Source organism: Lytechinus variegatus, chromosome 2 (genome assembly GCF_018143015.1).
Source record: "Lytechinus variegatus isolate NC3 chromosome 2, Lvar_3.0, whole genome shotgun sequence".
NCBI classification, from domain to species: domain Eukaryota; kingdom Metazoa; phylum Echinodermata; class Echinoidea; order Temnopleuroida; family Toxopneustidae; genus Lytechinus; species Lytechinus variegatus.
The window spans coordinates 47,300,023-47,318,427 of record NC_054741.1 but is presented as its reverse complement, the minus strand read 5'-3'; the positions used below and the strand labels follow the sequence as shown (position 1 = coordinate 47,318,427).

The 18,405-nt window shown below is 36.8% G+C and overlaps 1 protein-coding gene across 1 annotated transcript; it reads right to left on the bottom strand.

Moving 5' to 3' along the window:
• Window positions 1-2,522: 2,522 nt before the first annotated feature.
• Window positions 2,523-11,929, bottom strand: LOC121408186. The gene is made up of 2 exons (XM_041599567.1): window positions 11,838-11,929; window positions 2,523-5,515 (listed from the first exon to the last, which is right to left on the bottom strand). The coding sequence occupies exons 1-2, from the start codon at window positions 11,910-11,912 to the stop codon at window positions 3,206-3,208; spliced, it is 2,385 nt and encodes a 794-aa protein (XP_041455501.1). The 5' UTR covers window positions 11,913-11,929; the 3' UTR covers window positions 2,523-3,205.
• Window positions 11,930-18,405: the final 6,476 nt, after the last annotated feature.

Here is an 18,405-nt window from a genome sequence, read left to right as displayed (position 1 = left end):
ACATGGTTACTCTTATGTCCACTTTTTATGAACTAGACCAATAAACTTACAGAGATATGATGGTTATTCAACAAAAACCCCAACATGGCCAAAGTTCATTGACCTTACATGACCTTTGACCTTGATCATGTGACCTGAAACTCGCACAGGATGTTCAGTGATACTTGATTACTCTTATGTACAAGTTTCATGAATCAGATCCATAAACTTCCAAAGTTTTGATGGTAATTCAACTGATACACCCAATTCAGCCAAAGTTCATTGACCTTTGACCTTGGTCATGTGACCTGAAACGCGCACAGGATGTTCAGTGATATTTGATTACTCATATGTCCAAGTTTAATGAACTAAACTAATAAACTTTCAAAGTTATGATGGTAATTCAACAGATACCCCCGATTCGGCCAAAGTTCATTGACCCTAAATGACCTTTGACCTTAATCATTAGGCCTGAAACTCGCACAAAATATTCAGTGATGCTTGATTACTATTATGTCCAAGTTTCATGAATCAGATCCATAAACTTTCAAAGTTATGATGGGAATTCAACAGATATCCCCAATTCAGCCAAAGTTCATTGACCCTAAATGACCTTTGACCTTGGTCATGTGACGTGAAACTCATGCAGGATGTTCAGTGATACTTGATTAACCTTATGTCCAAGTTTCATGAACTAGGTCCATATATTTTCTAAGTTATGATGACATTTCAAAAACTTAACCTCAGGTTAAGATTTTGATGCTGATTCCTCCAACATGGTCTAAGTTCATTGACCCTAAATGACCTTTGACCTTGGTCATGTGACATGAAACTTTGATAGGATGTTCAGTAATACTTGATTAACCTTATGGCCAAGTTTCATGAACTAGGTCCATATACTTTCTAAGTTATGATGTCATTTCAAAAACTTAACCTCAGGTTAAGATTTGATGTTGACGCCGCCGCCGCCGTCGGAAAAGCGGCGCCTATAGTCTCAATCTGCTTCGCAGGTGAGACAAAAATTGGACAAGTAAAATGCAGAAAATTTCATCAATATCAGATAAAAATACATGTAACTTATTACATTCTAGTTTTGCTTACTTTTCTCAAATAGTTACATGTATATGCATATTTTAGGCACATGCAAATGAGAGAGTCGATGTCACTTATATTTCTTGTGTTGATTTTTGTTTGAATTATACACTCTTTCAATTTCGAAATATTTGACAATAAGGACCAACATGACTGAACCATCAAATGTTGAACAATGGTAATTCTACATGTTCAGGGAGAAAAACGTTTTTTCAAAAGACAATAGTTCTACAAATTCATTATATTTGTTACATATGACAATAAGAAAATTGTGATATTTCAAAGAATTAAATTCAACATAAATGGTGAGTGGGTGATATCATCAGTTCCCTCATTTGCATACCAACTGGGATGTGCAAATAACTATTTTTTTAAATTAGGCAAACTTCTGGTTATATCTTTCTGATTTTACATCCGATTTTGATGCAATTTTCAGTGTTATGCTTGTTTTTTTCTATTCATTTAAAATGAACTTTTTGTGGGGTGGATTTGTCTTAACTATTGCATTGGTTCTCCATATGGGACAGACAGGCACACAAGTAGTTGTTAAGGGATCAGGGACATATGGTTATTGGTTAACTGAAGTTACAACCCAATATTCTATTAACTGCATTCTACAGTGTGTATTAAAAAAAAAGTTTACACTTTGAAAAGGCCCTGGGAATTAAAAAAATATACAATATGTGGGTATTTCTTTCACATATAATCTTTGGTTTGGGTCTCATCTATCAAATAAAAGTAAAAGTTTTGACAGAATATTACACTTGAGTGAGCACTCTCATTTTTTGTAAAACTCGCAGAAATGTGTTTGCGCAGAAATGCTCATTTTCACGCTGTGTCAAGGGGAACGGGCAAAATCAAACTTACCCCGCGAATCCTTTTTCGTACTTTTCCCATGCACTTTTAGTCAATTTAGATAAAACGGATACATTCGAACATTTTGTAACAATTTTGCCACCCATATTGAAATTTCAACACTTAGTAAGCACAACCTTTTCCCTTTTTGTGCCAGCTGGATCTGAGGACATAACTGAATCTGAAGAAAAGTTTACATTAGACACCTCCAGCATTTTTCACTAAGTTTATATCATATAAAGTGGGTTTTCCTTTCATTTTTCATTAAATAATTGTTTCTCTACACTTATCCCAACCTTGACAATGACTAACAAAATGTAAATCAAGCCTAAGCCATTTCATGTAAATCATAGCTCAGTGTAAAGCAAATTTTGTCTAGATAGCCTCGGTTTGTGGGGCAGTGGGGTGGCGCGCAATGGACTCTTAGAAGTTTTGGGCAAGGAAACAAGTTGAAAAAGGGAAAACATATCTTCAAATCAATTTTACTAGCTAAATTCCACGTGTTCTACATGGTTAAGGTCTACTTTTATTCGCATAGCTTTTTCAAAGTTCTGTGCAAATCATTTTTCACTAACTTTTCAAAAGTATGTGGTGCTCAATCAAGCGGAAATATTTGTAGTTATATCGTCATTTGCTTAAATAGATCTGAACCAATGCTAAATGTGGAAAAATGTGAAGGATATTAAAAATGTATAATTTTAAAGGATTTCTTCACGTGTAAACTTTGTTTTGATACGCTCTGTATAAACATAAACAATCATGCTCATTTTCATCATTTCATTGTCATAGAAACATAAGCAGTCATGGTACAGCTCAGTGACTGGTAAAGTAGTTTTAGTCTAGCAAACACAAGGTATAGAATGGTAAGTCATACCTGATTTTGTACTCTGGGTGGGAACTATCCATTCAAATCATTTGTATATGTTGCTGCCTTGAAACTTACTTTATACAATTAACTCACAAATTTAGGACACTTGTAATGATTGATTCACCAGGACATTTGCCCTAGGCTTTGCAACTGACAGACATTTGATACTCTTTGTTCAAGACCCATCACGTTTGTAGCTGGACTTGTATTTGAATGCATTTACGCTGTATCTAAGTATGAGGCTGGGTTTAAAATCAAAACGAGGGATGGGTTTATGAAGTGTACTTTATCTTGAAAAGTATGTGTAAATAAAAAACCCTGTAAATGATGAAGAGATACCAACATTTGCAGCTCCGAATGACTAAAGACCAATGGGGACAATGGCCTGTAGGTCTAAAGACCAGCAACCATTCAGCCTAGCACTTCTGGGCATGTAGGACATTTGAACCTGTTCAGCAGGTGCACTGCAGTAGGTCGAGAGACGGGCGAGTAGCTCAGACATGGATGTAGCAGTGACAGTGTTTGTCCTCTTGCACCTGGAGGAATATCCTTCTTTTGCATACACTCCCGTATGAATACATGAGGTTCCTCTTCCTGGTTCTCCATATCCCAGGGATCTTTACCAGTGAACCACTCAACGAGGGTTAAACCGATGGACCATACATCTGATGATGCTGAACTTCTACCTTGCTGAAGAAATAGTTCTGGTGCCATATATTCAATGGTGCCAACTGCATGGGATATGCTAGAGGTAGAGGCTACACCATACGACCTCGTCTTGGCAAGACCAAGGTCACAAAGCTTGGGGGAAAGACTGGTATCAAGAAGAATATTCTCAGGTTTCAGATCTTGATGTATTATCTGTGGATCCTGGTCATGGAGGTATGAGACTCCCTCAAGCACACCAACTGCAACAGAGATTTTTGTTGCTTTGTCCACTGGATCAGTTCCCAAGTATATCATTTCATGCATGTTTAAGCCCTCTACAAACTCGGTGATTATGTATACATGATGCACATCCATGTACGTGCCCATGAATTTGACAATGTTATTGTGCGAGATTCTCTGATGAATAGCAGCTTCCCGCAAAATCAGCCTATCTGGCCGCTTGCCCTTCATCATACGGATCTTCTTAACAGCAACAGAGGCTCCCTGCATTGTCCCTTTATATACCTCTCCATAAGAGCCATGATTAATTGGATTCTTATAGTCACAGGAGACATCTGTTGCATCTATTTGTTGACAGTTGCTGCCTTTTGTCATTTCCTGAACATTCACGCAAGGGGTTTGCTTGGATATGCCACTGTCAGGTACCAGGTCTTCACAGTTGCTGTTACTTTTCTTCCTGGGAGAGCTGAGTGTGACATCAGACCTGACGTCCTGTGATAATCTAACTACTTGGAGCTTGTTGGACTCCCTTGATATATGTTTTAGTTCTCCTTCCACTTCAAGGAAGGCCTTCATGGTGCAGTGATATTGGCCAGGTTTATCAACCTTTATCACAGAACCACCGGAGTAAACAGGCTCCCCATCACGGTACCACTCGTAGGATATCCCATCGTTATTGTGGTGATGTGACACTACGCCGAGAATTAGTCTCCCTTCTTCGTATCCCCACAGTTCATCTGGGTGATGAATCATAAGGTATGGGTCTGCATTGTCAGCTGCTGCAAGAGAAGGAAATTCATACTGTGATTCCTGGCCTTCACAAGATGCATGTTTTGGTGTAACAAACACCTTATCATCCTGACTTATTCTTGATACCTTGTATCCACTCTCAAGGGGATCACCTACATTATCTTCAAGACTGCAGCTTTCCTCACTGGGATCTACATACACGCATGCTGACCTTGATGAAGCGGTAAGTGTGCTGATTTTATCACAAAACTGGGACTCGACATCCTTCGAATAGTCGACCCTCAGTAATCGTTGACTGATGCACACTTCTCCCTGAATCACAGGATAAAGTCCTTCCTTTTGTGAGACACATGCATGGGGTGATGTTGCCCTCTCTTTTGTCGTGACGGACCTGTATTTCTCTGATGTGACCGGTGCATTTGAGTACTGAACGGTATCCATTTCAAGGGATGGTGGCTCACTGTTAATCCAAACAGAATCTAATTCCTTAGTAGATACCGATGGCTTCCCAGTGGCCTTTGCGTTTGGAGTGGCAGCTTTTCCCTTGAGTTGAACAGATTTTTGTGTCTCTGTCATAGATGTCACATTTGATTCAGTGTCAAAGCTCTTCATTGTTGTTGACAGGTACCACCTTAAGATTCCGCTTGGTTTCACTTTTTCATAAGTTTCTCCTACCGATTGCATTATTGGACTGTCCGTCATGCTAAAATCACACAAACTGACATTTACATCATCCAGTTTAATGCCCCTCTTGGAAACTCCTCCAGGAAAGAACAAGTTTGTAGCTTGTTCGGTTAGGTCACTAGCCACCGCTGTCTTTGCAACATTTATTTTTCTTGTCCCGCCTCCAGTTTGCTTCCGTACTTGCTGGCTGTTGTGTATCCAACCAAGTTCTACAGTTCTGCTTTCTTTACCCGCATACTTATTGCCCCGCATCGACTTTGACGACTTTGTCTTACGCTTGTTTTGAGGTTCCTCTTCACCGGATGAGCTGTCACTCCTACGTTTATTTTCATTCTTTATCTTTCTTCTTAGTTCCGCAATGAGTTTGTTTCTTCTTTCATCAGACTTGAGACTTGATTCCTAATGGACAAAAAAGATTAACAAATAACAAGTAAATTATCATGACTAGAAGGAGAGTGAGGATTTTTTCCCTCATGCTACTAGCTCGGGAGCAATATCTCATATGGGCCTAGACCGGGGCTGGGAGAGTTTATTCAGCTGACCAGGTACACAAGGTTTGATGGTCCATCATATTTGCATATTAGTGGTCAAGAAAATGTCTTTCTGCTGGGTCAAATCCTGTATGGAAGGTCCAGATGACCTCATTTTGTTGACCATCTTGGATTAATGATGAAAATCATTTTATTTAAAATTTTTGAAGACAATGGGAAAATATTCATACATAAATAAATATGCATTTCACAATGATTTTGGAAGTAGAAATCAATTGCAATCATTTTCTTGACAGTCCGGTTAATATTTTTTTGAAAAAAAATAATGCCAAAATTTCAATGTTTTTGGTCAAAAATTTGCATGTGCATTGTTATCTTTTTTTGTCCTCATTAACAGCTAATGCAAAATATCCGAATTTAACATGAAAGATATATTACTGAAAAGATTGTTGTTTGATCATTATTGATCATTTTACACTTGGTCAACACCATGAAAATCTGAATATGGGACTACAATACAAATACCAATTTTAAAGCTTGTGTATAGTTTTGGTAAATCCACCAAAATGCACCTATCACTATTCCAATTCATTGCTAGCTAATATGAATGGATATGCCCTATAACAGTTATGATGTAGAGGATATGAAATAAAAAATGTGTTTTACAGGACAAATTTTGCGATTTTACATGGAAATTTAACTTGATCGGGTCACCCGATCAAATTAAAATATCTGTGTGTTTTTGTCTTTCAATTAAATCCTTTTCCAAATCATGGAATGGGCTTAAATTTTCAAGATATCTAATCACTAAATTTATAAGATAAGTGCTTGAATGCCCAGTTTTTAATTTAAAACAAGCATCGCCGAGAGAGGGGGCTATATATCCAAGATTTGAATATTTGAAATTTTCTCAGAGAAGTGCAGTTGGAAAAATATCTGTCTCTACGCTTCAGTAAGACTGTCATATTAGATGATATTCGAGTATCAATCACATTATTGACCCTTTACCAAAGCTATACACAGGCTTTAACATCATGGATCAGAGTCAGGAAAGGGGAATATTCTTTGTTTTTTGTTTATAGTTTTCAAGTAACTAAAAATAATTTCATGGAATTATGAATATTTCTTTCAAGGAGCGGGATATTTTTTTAGGAGCATGGTAGGAGCACTGGTTCAATCCCGCTCCTCAAAAAAGAAAGGCGCTATGCCTCCTAACTTTCCCAAGGGGTTTCATTAGTAACATAGAAATTGCTTATGTTGAAAATGCCTTTACCTTTTTGCCCTCATCCCCATTTAATATATGCTTTTCTATCGCTATGCTCATTACATGCAATCATTCCTGTCCTTTAACCCTAAATAGACTGGGCTATTTCGACGCCAAAGAAGACTGGGGGGGGCAGGGCTGATTCAGCCCCCCCCCTTATGATCTCGGCCGTCGATCGCGCAATCGCGACGAAAATTGGCACACGCGTTACCCATGGCATTATATACAAAACTGTAACATCAAATTCTGCAAAAAATCTCATGTCTCATTAATTATGCTAATTTATGCGTAAAATCATAAGTTTGCTCTAATTAATAAAATAATGCCCCTGAAATGCTAATTTTTGTTTCACATACTCTAGATAGGCATCTGATCAAATTGATTTTAAAAAAAAATTAAAATCACATTTATTTTCTTATGTATTCTATTATTCTATAAACTTGTTATGTATTTCTTTTTTTTTACTTTTTGTTTTTAATTGTTCTTTCAATGGAAATTGAATTGCATTGGATTTGTACACAAATTCACGTTTTTGAGTAATTTTGGGTCTGCATGCACTTACGAAATGTTGCGTAATTTTGGAACCGCGTACCCGGGGGGTCACAATTTTGGTCTCAAAAGTTGCGCGAGACTTGAAAGTAAAATGTCAGCGAGCGACGCGGTCAAAAATTTTGGCACTGCGGATTTATCGTGAAAAATGTCGAGGGGGGGGGCTGAATCAGCCCCCCCCCCCGGTCTTTTTAGGGTTAAAGGTCAAGTCCACGTCAGAAAAATGTTGATTTGAATCAATATAGAAAAATCAGACAAGTACAATGCTGGAAATTTCATCAAAATCAGATGTAAAATAAGAAAGTTATGACATTTTGAAGTTTGCTTAATTAAACAAAACCATTCCTTGTTGGTATGCAAAAGAGCAGACTGATGACATCATCCACTCACTATTTCTTAGGTATTTTGTTTTATGAAATATTCAAATTCCTCCCTGAACATGTAGAATTAGCACTGTGTAATAATATATGGCCTAAGTCAAGTTGGTCCTTCTTGTCAAATCTGCAAAAAATGTAATATTGTTTAATTCAAACAATAAAAACAAAAGAAATGGTGAGTGAAGGATATGATCAGTTGCATTTCACTTAGTTGTGCATATCACTGTTTTTTGAAAAATAAACGACACATTTAAATGTCATAAATTTCTTTATTCTACATCCAATTATGTAATTTTCAACGTTATACTAGTTTTGATTTTTCTTTATTTATTCACATCACCAGTTTTTCATGGGTGGGCTTTACCCTTAAGAGCAATGTACATTACATGTAGATTGCAACTCTTAATGGTATCACTAGTAAGAGAGCAGGGCTCGACACTAGCGGCAGTCCGATGGTCCCAGACCGGTAAAAATCGCTGTCAGGCCGGTGGATTTTCAGAAATGGGAAGATTTACTGGTCCGACATGACCAGTAAAAAATATTATTGTCAGGCCAGTAATTTTTCCAAAAATAGCACGATTTTAAGGGTCCGGCATGACCAGTAATAAAAACCATTGTTGGGCCAAGAACTTTTCCAGAAATGGTCTCCATAGCATTAGTGATTGCAATATTCAAATGCTCATAACTTTCTCACTCTTTGTCCGATTTTCTCAAACTTTCTTTATTCTTATTCTTTGATAGGATAGCTGGTTACCCTGGCTAGGCCGTCGGGATATCCCTGGGGCCCCTTGGAAAAAATACTTTTTTTAATAAAAACAAGTGGAATGCCTCTGGCCGTCTCACCTGCATCACGCCGTTCAATATAGCAGCAGTGCTGACTTTGAATACTACTCTAACTCGCACAAGATGTTCAGTGATACATGGTTACTCTTATGTCCACTTTTTATGAACGAGACCAATAAACTTACAGAGATATGATGGTTATTCAACAAAAAACCTCAACATGGCCAAAGTTCATTGACCTTACATGACCTTTGACCTTGATCATGTGACCTGAAACTCGCACAGGATGTTCAGTGATATTTGATTACTCATATGTCCAAGTTTAGTGAACTAGACCAATAAACTTTCAAAGTTATGATGGTAATTCAACAGATACCCCCGATTCGGCCAAAGTTCATTGACCCTAAATGACCTTTGACCTTAATCATGAGACCTGAAACTTGCACAAAATATTCAGTGATGCTTGATTACTATTATGTCCAAGTTTCATGAATCAGATCCATAAACTTTTAAAGTTATGATGGGAATTCAACAGATATCCCCAATTCGGCCAAAGTTCATTGACCCTAAATGACCTTTGACCTTGGTCATGTGACATGAAACTCATGCAGGATGTTCAGTGATACTTGATTAACCTTATGTGTAAGTTTCATGAACTAGGTCCATATATTTTCTAAGTTATGATGACATTTCAAAAACTTAACCTCAGGTTAAGATTTCGAATTTGATTCCTCCAACATGGTCTAAGTTCATTGACCCTAAATGACCTTTGACTTTGGTCATGTGGCGTGAAACTCATGCGGGATGTTCAGTGATACTTGATTAACCTTATGGCCAAGTTTCATGAACTAGGTCCATATACTTTCTAAGTTATGATGTCATTTCAAAAACTTAACCTCAGGTTAAGATTTGATGTTGACGCCGCCGCCGCCGTCGGAAAAGCGGCGCCTATAGTCTCACTCTGCTTCGCAGGTGAGACAAAAATGGTCTAAATAGCCCTTTATTCCCTTTAATTTGAGCCCCCTAAATGTGCATGCGCCGGGTCAAACAGGTGTTTATCTTGTTGCCCGAGTCGAGTTCTACAAGTTAGGATAGGTGGTTACCCTGGCTAGGCCGACGGGATATCCCTGGGGGCCCCTTGAAAAAAATCAAATCAAAACTTTCCTACCTTTTTATTCACTGACTTTTGTCCCCTAAAAAAATCCTCGTATTAGGGCAAGCCAGTGATTTTATGGTTGCCCGAGACGTGATGCACCTTTTAAACCCCCTAGCTAGCTTTTAACCCTAAAAAGACTGGGGGGGGGGCTGATTCAGCCCCCCCCCTCAACATTTTTCGCGATAAATCTGCCGCTGACTTTTTACTTTCAAGTCTCGCGCAACTTTTGAGACCAAAATTGTGACTCCCGGGTACGCTGTTCCAAAATTACGCAACATTTTGTAAGTGCATGCAGACCCAAAATTACTCAAAAATGTGAATTTGTGTACAAATCCAATGCAAATAGTGTTCTTAGCCAAAATTCATAAATGTATCATTATTTTTCCTTTTACTGCTTAAAATCAATTAATTTTATCTTTTTTATGGTAGAAATAAAGTCCCCGATAATTTCCATTGAAAAAACAATAAAAAACAAAAAGTCGAAAAACAAAGAAATACATAAGAAATTTAGAAAACAATAGAATACATAAGAAAATAAATGTGATTTTGAAATTTTTTAAAAATCAATTCGATCAGATGCCTATCTAGAGTATGTGAAACAAAAATTAGCATTTCAGGGGCATTATTTTATTAATTAGAGCAAACTTATGATTTTACGCATAAATTAGCATAATTAATGAGACATGAGATTTTTTGCAGAATTTGATGTTATAGTTTTGTAGATAATGCCAAGGGTAACGCATGTGCCAATTTTCGTCGCAATCGCGCGATCGACGGCCGAGATCATAAGGGGGGGGCTGAATCAGCCCCCCCCCCAGTCTTCTTAGGCGTCGAAATAGCCCAGTCTATTTAGGGTTAAAACCCTAATTTTTTAATATCGAATATTGAATACTCATATCTGTCCAACTTCACACACGTTTGAATATCGAACCTGATAATCAAACCAACTTCACATTTTTAATATCGAATATCCAACAAACTTCCTGCCGGTATATATGTTTTGTTTTTTATAATTTGAAGTAACAGCGCACTTCGTGAGTCACTTAAGATAACTGTTCCGGCTACATACACATTAATATTTTCTAACCACTATAAAGGAAGTAGGCCTGCCGGTACAATCATTGACATGATTGTAATTTGTAATTGCAGCCAACTCAGCCCGGAAAACTGAAGTATTTTAATATGATTTAGTCTTTTTGATTGGTGGTAAGACCATGTGGGTACGAAGAATGAAGGCGCAGAAGCAACTGTCTTGGGTGCTTTTGATCCATTCGTTGAGAAGACCATTTCTTCTTAAAGGAGAATTCAACCCAAAATTAAAAACTTGTTTTTATAAGGAAAAAAAAATCAGACAAGTTGGTGAAAGTTTGAACAATATTGGACAAACAAAAAGAAAGATATGAATTTTTAAATGTTGTAAATATTGGTAATCACTATACCCACGGAGACTTCAAATTGGCAGCATATGGGATGTCATAGTGATGTAAGGCAAGGACTTCTCTTCCATGTACTCCAATACTTATTGTGGCTAAAATGTCATTTTTCCAAAAGTTTTATTTCAAATTATATTTTTCTTTCATGAGGACATAAAACAATATACTACATGGGTTATATTCAGATTACTGCCCAAGGGGAATGGGTACTTAGGAGAAAACCACAAATCCCTGATAATAAAGTACACAGGCCTATGGCACTCATTCAATGAACAACTTATGGGAAAGTTGTCCTTGCCCCTAAGGCCTTGTCATAATTTACTTACCCAGTTGCCAATTTGAAATCTACATAGTATCATCAGTGATCTCATTTTTAAAGCAGCTATAACTTTCTTATTGTTTGTCCAATTTCTTTCAAACTTTCACCATTCTGTTTAATTCATTTTTCTCCTTCCCAACACAACATTTTATGGCCGAGGCTGGATTCCCCTTTAATTAGTCTGAGACTTTCTTGATACAGAAATGAGGGGCTCCTGTAGTGTTGCACGTGGTCGTCATCATCATGAAGATGACGGTGCACGGCCACGCACGTGCGCGCAACAAGTGCCGCTAATCGCTAGTTTATGTCCCTTATTTTTTGGAAATTAAGGTTTCTAAAGTTCACCTACCCGCAGTCTTTGTGAAGACCCACTGCTACCACTCGCTCTAGAACGACCAGCGTCCACGCCGGGGTCATCTTCCATCTTTTTTTTCTGTCTTTGCTAGTGGGAGTTGTCTATAGGCCACCTAATGGTGACGTATATGAATTTGTTGAAGAAATGTCTAAAACTCTTTCGAGTGCTTCATTTAATAGCAAAAATATTGTCATCATGGGTGATTTCAATATGAACTTATTTTGTTACGATAGTGATAACTCTGTTAGTCACTTTGTTGATACTTTAAGCACATTCTCCTTGATTCCATTGATTAACAGACCAACTAGAGTAGCAGAGAACTCGCAAACTTTAATCGACAATATTTTCACCAACTTGCACCCTATTCCCTCTGCTGGCATTATTGTAACTGATATTTCAGATCATTTCCCTATTTTTGCTAGAACATCTTTAGTATCAAGGAACTCTGGCGATGCACTCAGTAAAAAGCTAACACGCAATTTTACTCAACATAACATTTCACAATTTAAGAGAGAATTGGAAAAAGTTGAATGGAGTGAAGTCCTTAATGAAACAGATGTTGATAAGTCTTTCAATAAATTCATGGACATGTTTATGTTATGTTATGATAGATGTTTTCCTATAGTGCAGAAATGTAGACAAAAATATAATAAAATACCTCGAATGCCATGGGTTACAAAATCTTTACTTAGGTCAATAAATAAGAAAAATCGTTTGTTTTGTAGGTATAAAGCAAAGCAGACCACTGAATCTAAGTCAAAATATACCCAATACAGAAATGTACTGACCTCTGCTCTGCGCCAAGCAAAGAAAGACTACTATCATTCTCAACTGCAGTCTGCATGTAATGATGTTAAAGGAACATGGAAGGTTATTCGTAATGTTTTGAAATCTAATCCTAGACCACAAACTATTACAAAACTTGTCTGGAAAGATGATTGTATTGAAGATAAGAAACTGATGTGTGAAGCCTTTAATGATTATTTTTCTAATATTGGTACTACTCTATCTAGCACTATACCTAATATCCAAGAAACCTTTGATAATTATTTGGACAGTCCTAATGAAAAAAACCTATTTTTTGTTCCTGTCGTCAATACTGAGGTTATAGATGTTGTAAGTGGCTTGAAAAGGAAGAAGAGCCCAGGTTTCGATGGTATAACTAATGACTTGATAAAAGATGTAATTTCATTTGTAGTTATACCTCTCACTCACATTTTTAACTTGTCTTTAGTGCATGGAAGTGTTCCTGCAAAAATGAAAATAGCTAAAGTTGTGCCTATATATAAAAAAGGAAACCCTGTAGAAATGGGTAATTATAGACCCATTTCTCTACTCTCTGTATTCTCTAAAATCTTGGAAAAACTTGTATACATTAGATTGATTAAGTTTTTGAAGTCTTGTCAAGTTTTCTCAAGTTCCCAATTTGGTTTTCGTGAGAAGCACACAACTTCTCATGCCATTCTATGCCTGTTAGATAAAATATCTTCTGCACTAGATAAACATCTTCACACGATTGGAATATACTTGGATTATTCCAAAGCTTTTGATACAGTGAACCATGATATTATGTTGCACAAACTCTCCTATTATGGGGTAAGAGGGACTGCACTGGAATGGTTTAGAAGCTATCTTAATAACAGGCAACAATTTGTGCAGCTTAATGAAACATCTTCATCTATGCGACCCGTCACATGCGGAGTACCTCAAGGCTCCCTTCTGGGTCCCTTGCTTTTTATTTTATATGTAAATGATTTTCCTAAATCTTCAGAGATATTTTCTTTTTTGTTGTTTGCAGATGACACAAGTGTTTTCTGTTCTCACAGAAACTTAGAAACTCTTTTAGGTGTTGTTAATAGAGAGCTTGGTGTGCTGACGAAATGGATTCACGCAAATAAACTGTCCCTTAATTTATTGAAAACGAAATATATGTTATTCAGTAACAGTAAAACAGTTATGCCCGCTAATGTAGTCTTTGATCAGGTAAATATTGAAAAGGTGTCATCTATTAAATTTCTAGGTCTTTACATTGATGATAAGTTGTCTTGGAAGGCGCATGCATCCCATTTATGTAAAGTACTCTCCAGAAATGTTGGTGTAATTAACAAGCTGAAGTTTATATTCCCTAGGAGTGTACTTCGCACATTGTACTCTTCCTTAATTTTGCCCTACCTAAATTACGGTGTGCTTGCCTGGGGAACCACAGCCAAATCTTACTTAGAAAAAATCCTGCTTATTCAGAAGAGAGCAGTGAGAATTATCTCGGCGGCTGATATGCGCGCTCACACTGATAAGCTTTTTTACGAAAACAAAATGCTGAAGGTCCAAGATATATATCGTCTATATCTCGGATGCCTCATGTATCAGTTGGAGAAAGGTGGTGTACCCATGGCTATAGCATCTATTTTTGTTAAGAATAACCAAATACACAAATACTCTACGAGGCAAGCTGCTTTATACCATGTATCATCAGTAAGAACTCAGCTCAGAATTAATTCACTTGCATATGCTGGACCAAAATATTGGAACTCTCTAGACAATTCTATCAGGCAGTGTGTCAGCTTATCTGTTTTTAAACATAAAGTAAAATTTTGTATATTGTACACCTACATTGAAACGTGACATTTCGTGCTACATATCGTACTGCATTATTGATATTATTTTCCTTTTCTTCTGTTTTTATACCCTACTACAAGTATATAGATTATTTATAGACTTTTTTTTCTTTTCTTGGATTTATATATGTAATGTAAATAATGTATAATTTTAGACTTATATATATAACCTCTGTAGGCCTAAACTCCTCTTCAACTCTTGATTCTGAGTGTCTAACTAGAAAAATCCTCATAGCGATAGTTAAGTATTAATGCTAGATCTGTTATTTATTCATTTATACTTACTACAGACAACTGGATTATACCCCCCCCCCCGCCCCTGTTTTGTCGTGTGTACTTACCTTCCTTTACCCTACTCTAGTTAGTTGTTTTTCTTATGTTATTACTGTATATATATGTATATATATTTTTTTTTTCTTACTTCTTATCTGCTGCTTTTTTTTCTCAATGCAGACGTTTAATTATATTGTATCATACATATTTTGTTGTTGTATCAAAGGTGATCTGTGCTTAACAAGCGTTGCTTCTATACAGACCACCTCTTTCCCATATTTTTCGATATCTATTTAGCTCATTGTCCATAAGCTTTTATTCCTGTTGCGTTTTTTCTTTTAACCTTATTGATATCGTACATGTATACATTGTATTTTGGTTGTGGAAAGAAATAAATGAACTTGATAACTTGATAACTTGATAACTTGAACGTATCTCGATTGTATTGACGATGTTGGTACCTGCGCTGCATATGCAAGAAGAAGAAATGGCAAGTCAAATGGTTCGGTACGCTGACTACGGGCGCGGCGCGCGCTCGCTATGCTAATTATCCAGGCCCCCGAAGCTACCGCCATTTTGTTTAATCCATTAGAAGCTAAAATAAGCCCCCATTAATATTAATTTCGTACGATGCTCCCTCGTCAACTGTGGTTTTGTACGTGTATTAGACAATACGCACACCAGCGCAATGACAAAGGTCAACTTGGCAAATTTATTAATGTATTCATTTTGTTACGCGCTCGTGACGCGAAGGATTCAGCGAATCAAGCAAGCGCAAATCTGAGACGATACGTTGCGCTTTATAAAGTATCGATATCACAAGCGATATCACTTAATAACAAAACAATGTTTGTATTGCGTCTTATAGGCCTATGCTAATTCTAAAAGGGAAGATGAAAAGAGTAGATCAAGTCGCGATTAGGTAAAAAGGTGGAGGTGGGGTGGGGGCAAATCATGGTTATTACAATGATGGTATTCATTTTCACTGGTTGAGTATGAATACTGAAAAAAATAACTTTCACCACTAAAAGAGTCATTTCTTGTTACAAATTTAATTTGGAGAAGTAAAAAAAAAGATCTTCATGATCCCCGTGCCTGCTTTCTTCTGGCGTCCGTTTCATAATGAATTACACTGAGCTATTTAAACATCGCTATTATTGTGATAACCGTGGGAACCTTGATTATGATTGGTATTCGTAGTTACCATACTTGTAACTCATGATGAAACGGGCCCCAGTTTATCATGCATATGTTTCCTGTCCCCTTATTCTCCAGCATTTCTTACTCTGTTTTTTTTCCATTTAATCATTTTCCCACTCATGTTCTTTTGTGCCGCCCTTCTCCTACATATGAAGAGCTCACTTTTAAAAGGGGTTAGGTCCATTTTTAATCAAATTTGATTTTTATGTTTTAATTGATTTTTAGTAGCTCTATAAGATGATACCATAGAAAAGTTGAAATTCCCATTAAAAAAGTGAACTAAAAAAAGAAAATTCACTTTTTTCAAAAGGGGTTAGGTCCATTCATAATTTTCTGGAAAATAATATCTTAAAAAATATGAAGATAAGTAGATTTCTTTTATACCCAATTTTGAATTTCTAATGGTAGGGTATCATGAAAATTCATTTTCGCATAAGAATATTGCAATATTGGAGAATAAAAAAAAGATATTCTTGGAGTGGCCCTAGCCCCTTTTGCAACATAACTTTTCATATATCTCCTTCTTATTTTCCCACTTGTTATCTGTCTCCTGGTTTCCAAAAATCTCGTCTTATTTCTCTTCCACCCCTTTTGTTCCTACTTCCAACACCAGCTCTCTCACCACCCCCTCTAAATTATCTCTTCATAATTATGTGCCCCTCCATTTCTTTCTCATCTCTTTTCAACCCACTTCTCATCACTCTTTCCCTCTCTAGATCTCCGTCTCACTTTGAATTTTGCCAATTCCAAATCCCTTTCATTTTAGCTCGGTACAAATACTATATGAACACAAATGAAAGACATGAAGGAATTTTCTGGTTAGTGGTGAATTTTATTAATTATCCAGAAAAAAAATCACATTATCAGAGGATTAAGCTTTACCTTTTTCTTAAGCGTATGTTAATAGTTTGAACCAAAATAAATATGTTTTTGTATGCTGGGGGGGGGGCACAATTCCCCCTACTTTTTGAAGCACTGAAAAGTGCCTTTTTATGCAAGAAAATGCCCCCTCACGAACGTGTACTGTGTCCCTTTCACCTGATGAGAACCTGTTTTAGGTAATACCAATTAGTGCTCTTCCTTATATGCAATTTTTCACCAAAAAATGCCCTCCACGTGTTCTGTGCCCTTCCATCTGAGAGCCCGTTTCATGTAATACAAAGTGCCCCCTCCCCTTCTTGAAAGTGCCCTTTCTTGAATCACTGCCCCTTTTTACCCAAGAAGAGCACTTCTAAAGAATTTGTTCTGTGCCCCTTTCACTTGAGAAGGATCTGTTTTATGGTCACCATGACGAGTGCCCTTTGAAACAAGAAAACAATATTTTCATTTCTATAATATACTTCTGAAGGAAATCCTGTGTGCATTAAGTTTAATAATTCATGTGAGTGGGGTATATAAGCAGGTTCGTACAGATGGAGGGGGGGGGGGGCTTGAAGGACTCTTGCCCATAGGCGGTGGAAGCGGTGGGATAGGGGGACCTGTCCCCCCTAAATTTGAGGTGGGGGACAGTCCCCCCTCCTAAATTTTTTGTTGAGAATCTTTTTTTTTTTTGCTCGTCAATTTTTTTTCCTGCGTCCCCCTAAATTCAGGTAGACCCCCCCTTAAAATTGTTGTGGCCCCCCCTAAAATTGTGGTTGACAACCTTTTTTTTGCTGGAAATTGTTGTGGTCCCTTCTAAGATTTAGGTGGATAAATTCAGGTGGACCCCCCTAAATTTTTTGCCTTCCGCCGCCAATGCTCTTGCCCCCCCCCAAAAAAAAAAAAAAATCACGACCAAGGGAAAAAAAGAAAAAGGAAAGCAAAGGGTGAAATATATCATTTTGAATTTTTTGTCGAAATCTATCACAAAATTGGATATTTGTTTTTAAAATGTCAAAATTTTGCTTGCTCGCAACTTTTTAAAAATTTCACATAAAACAGCATTTTCCCTGTGCCCCCCCCCCACTTTCAAGCAACTTCAATCCGCTGCTCCTATTTGTATGTTTATAGCTTCTCTTTTTGCAACCAATTTTAATGAAAATCAATAAGAAATTTCATACGTCATGAATTTGGGTTGTGATAATAATTTTTTTTTTTAATTGGACTTTGAAAAAAAAAACCTTTTCCATCTTCATCACGTGGTTCCTAAGTCTTCAATGTTGAATAGTTGGATTTCTTGAATGAAAACATCTGTTACACCAGTCCTGCAGATTGAAAAAAATAGAGAAAGAAAATCAATTAAATTGTCATGATTTATAAAACAAATGTTTTAAGAAAAGTGAGACTATATATGCATAGGTATATACCGGTATGTTTCAACACATACCATAGGAAATCTTTCTTCTAATTATAAAGTTGTACTTCTATAAAGCATATCACTTAAACATGTTCTCTGCAGTTTACATACCACTCTCCATTCTAACTACATGTACTCTTCGAAAAAATGACAGAGATTTCTTGTAAATATGAATATATAAATTAACATATGTAAATTA

Bases quoted from the DNA above. Each gene is read 5' to 3' on its own strand.
- LOC121408186 (XM_041599567.1), bottom strand. From the start codon at position 11,912: ATGGAAGATGACCCCGGCGTGGACGCTGGTCGTTCTAGAGCGAGTGGT. The intron at 5,516-11,837 runs GTAGGTGAACTT...TTTGTCCATTAG, and splicing joins GGTCTTCACAAAGACTGCGG to GAATCAAGTCTCAAGTCTGA.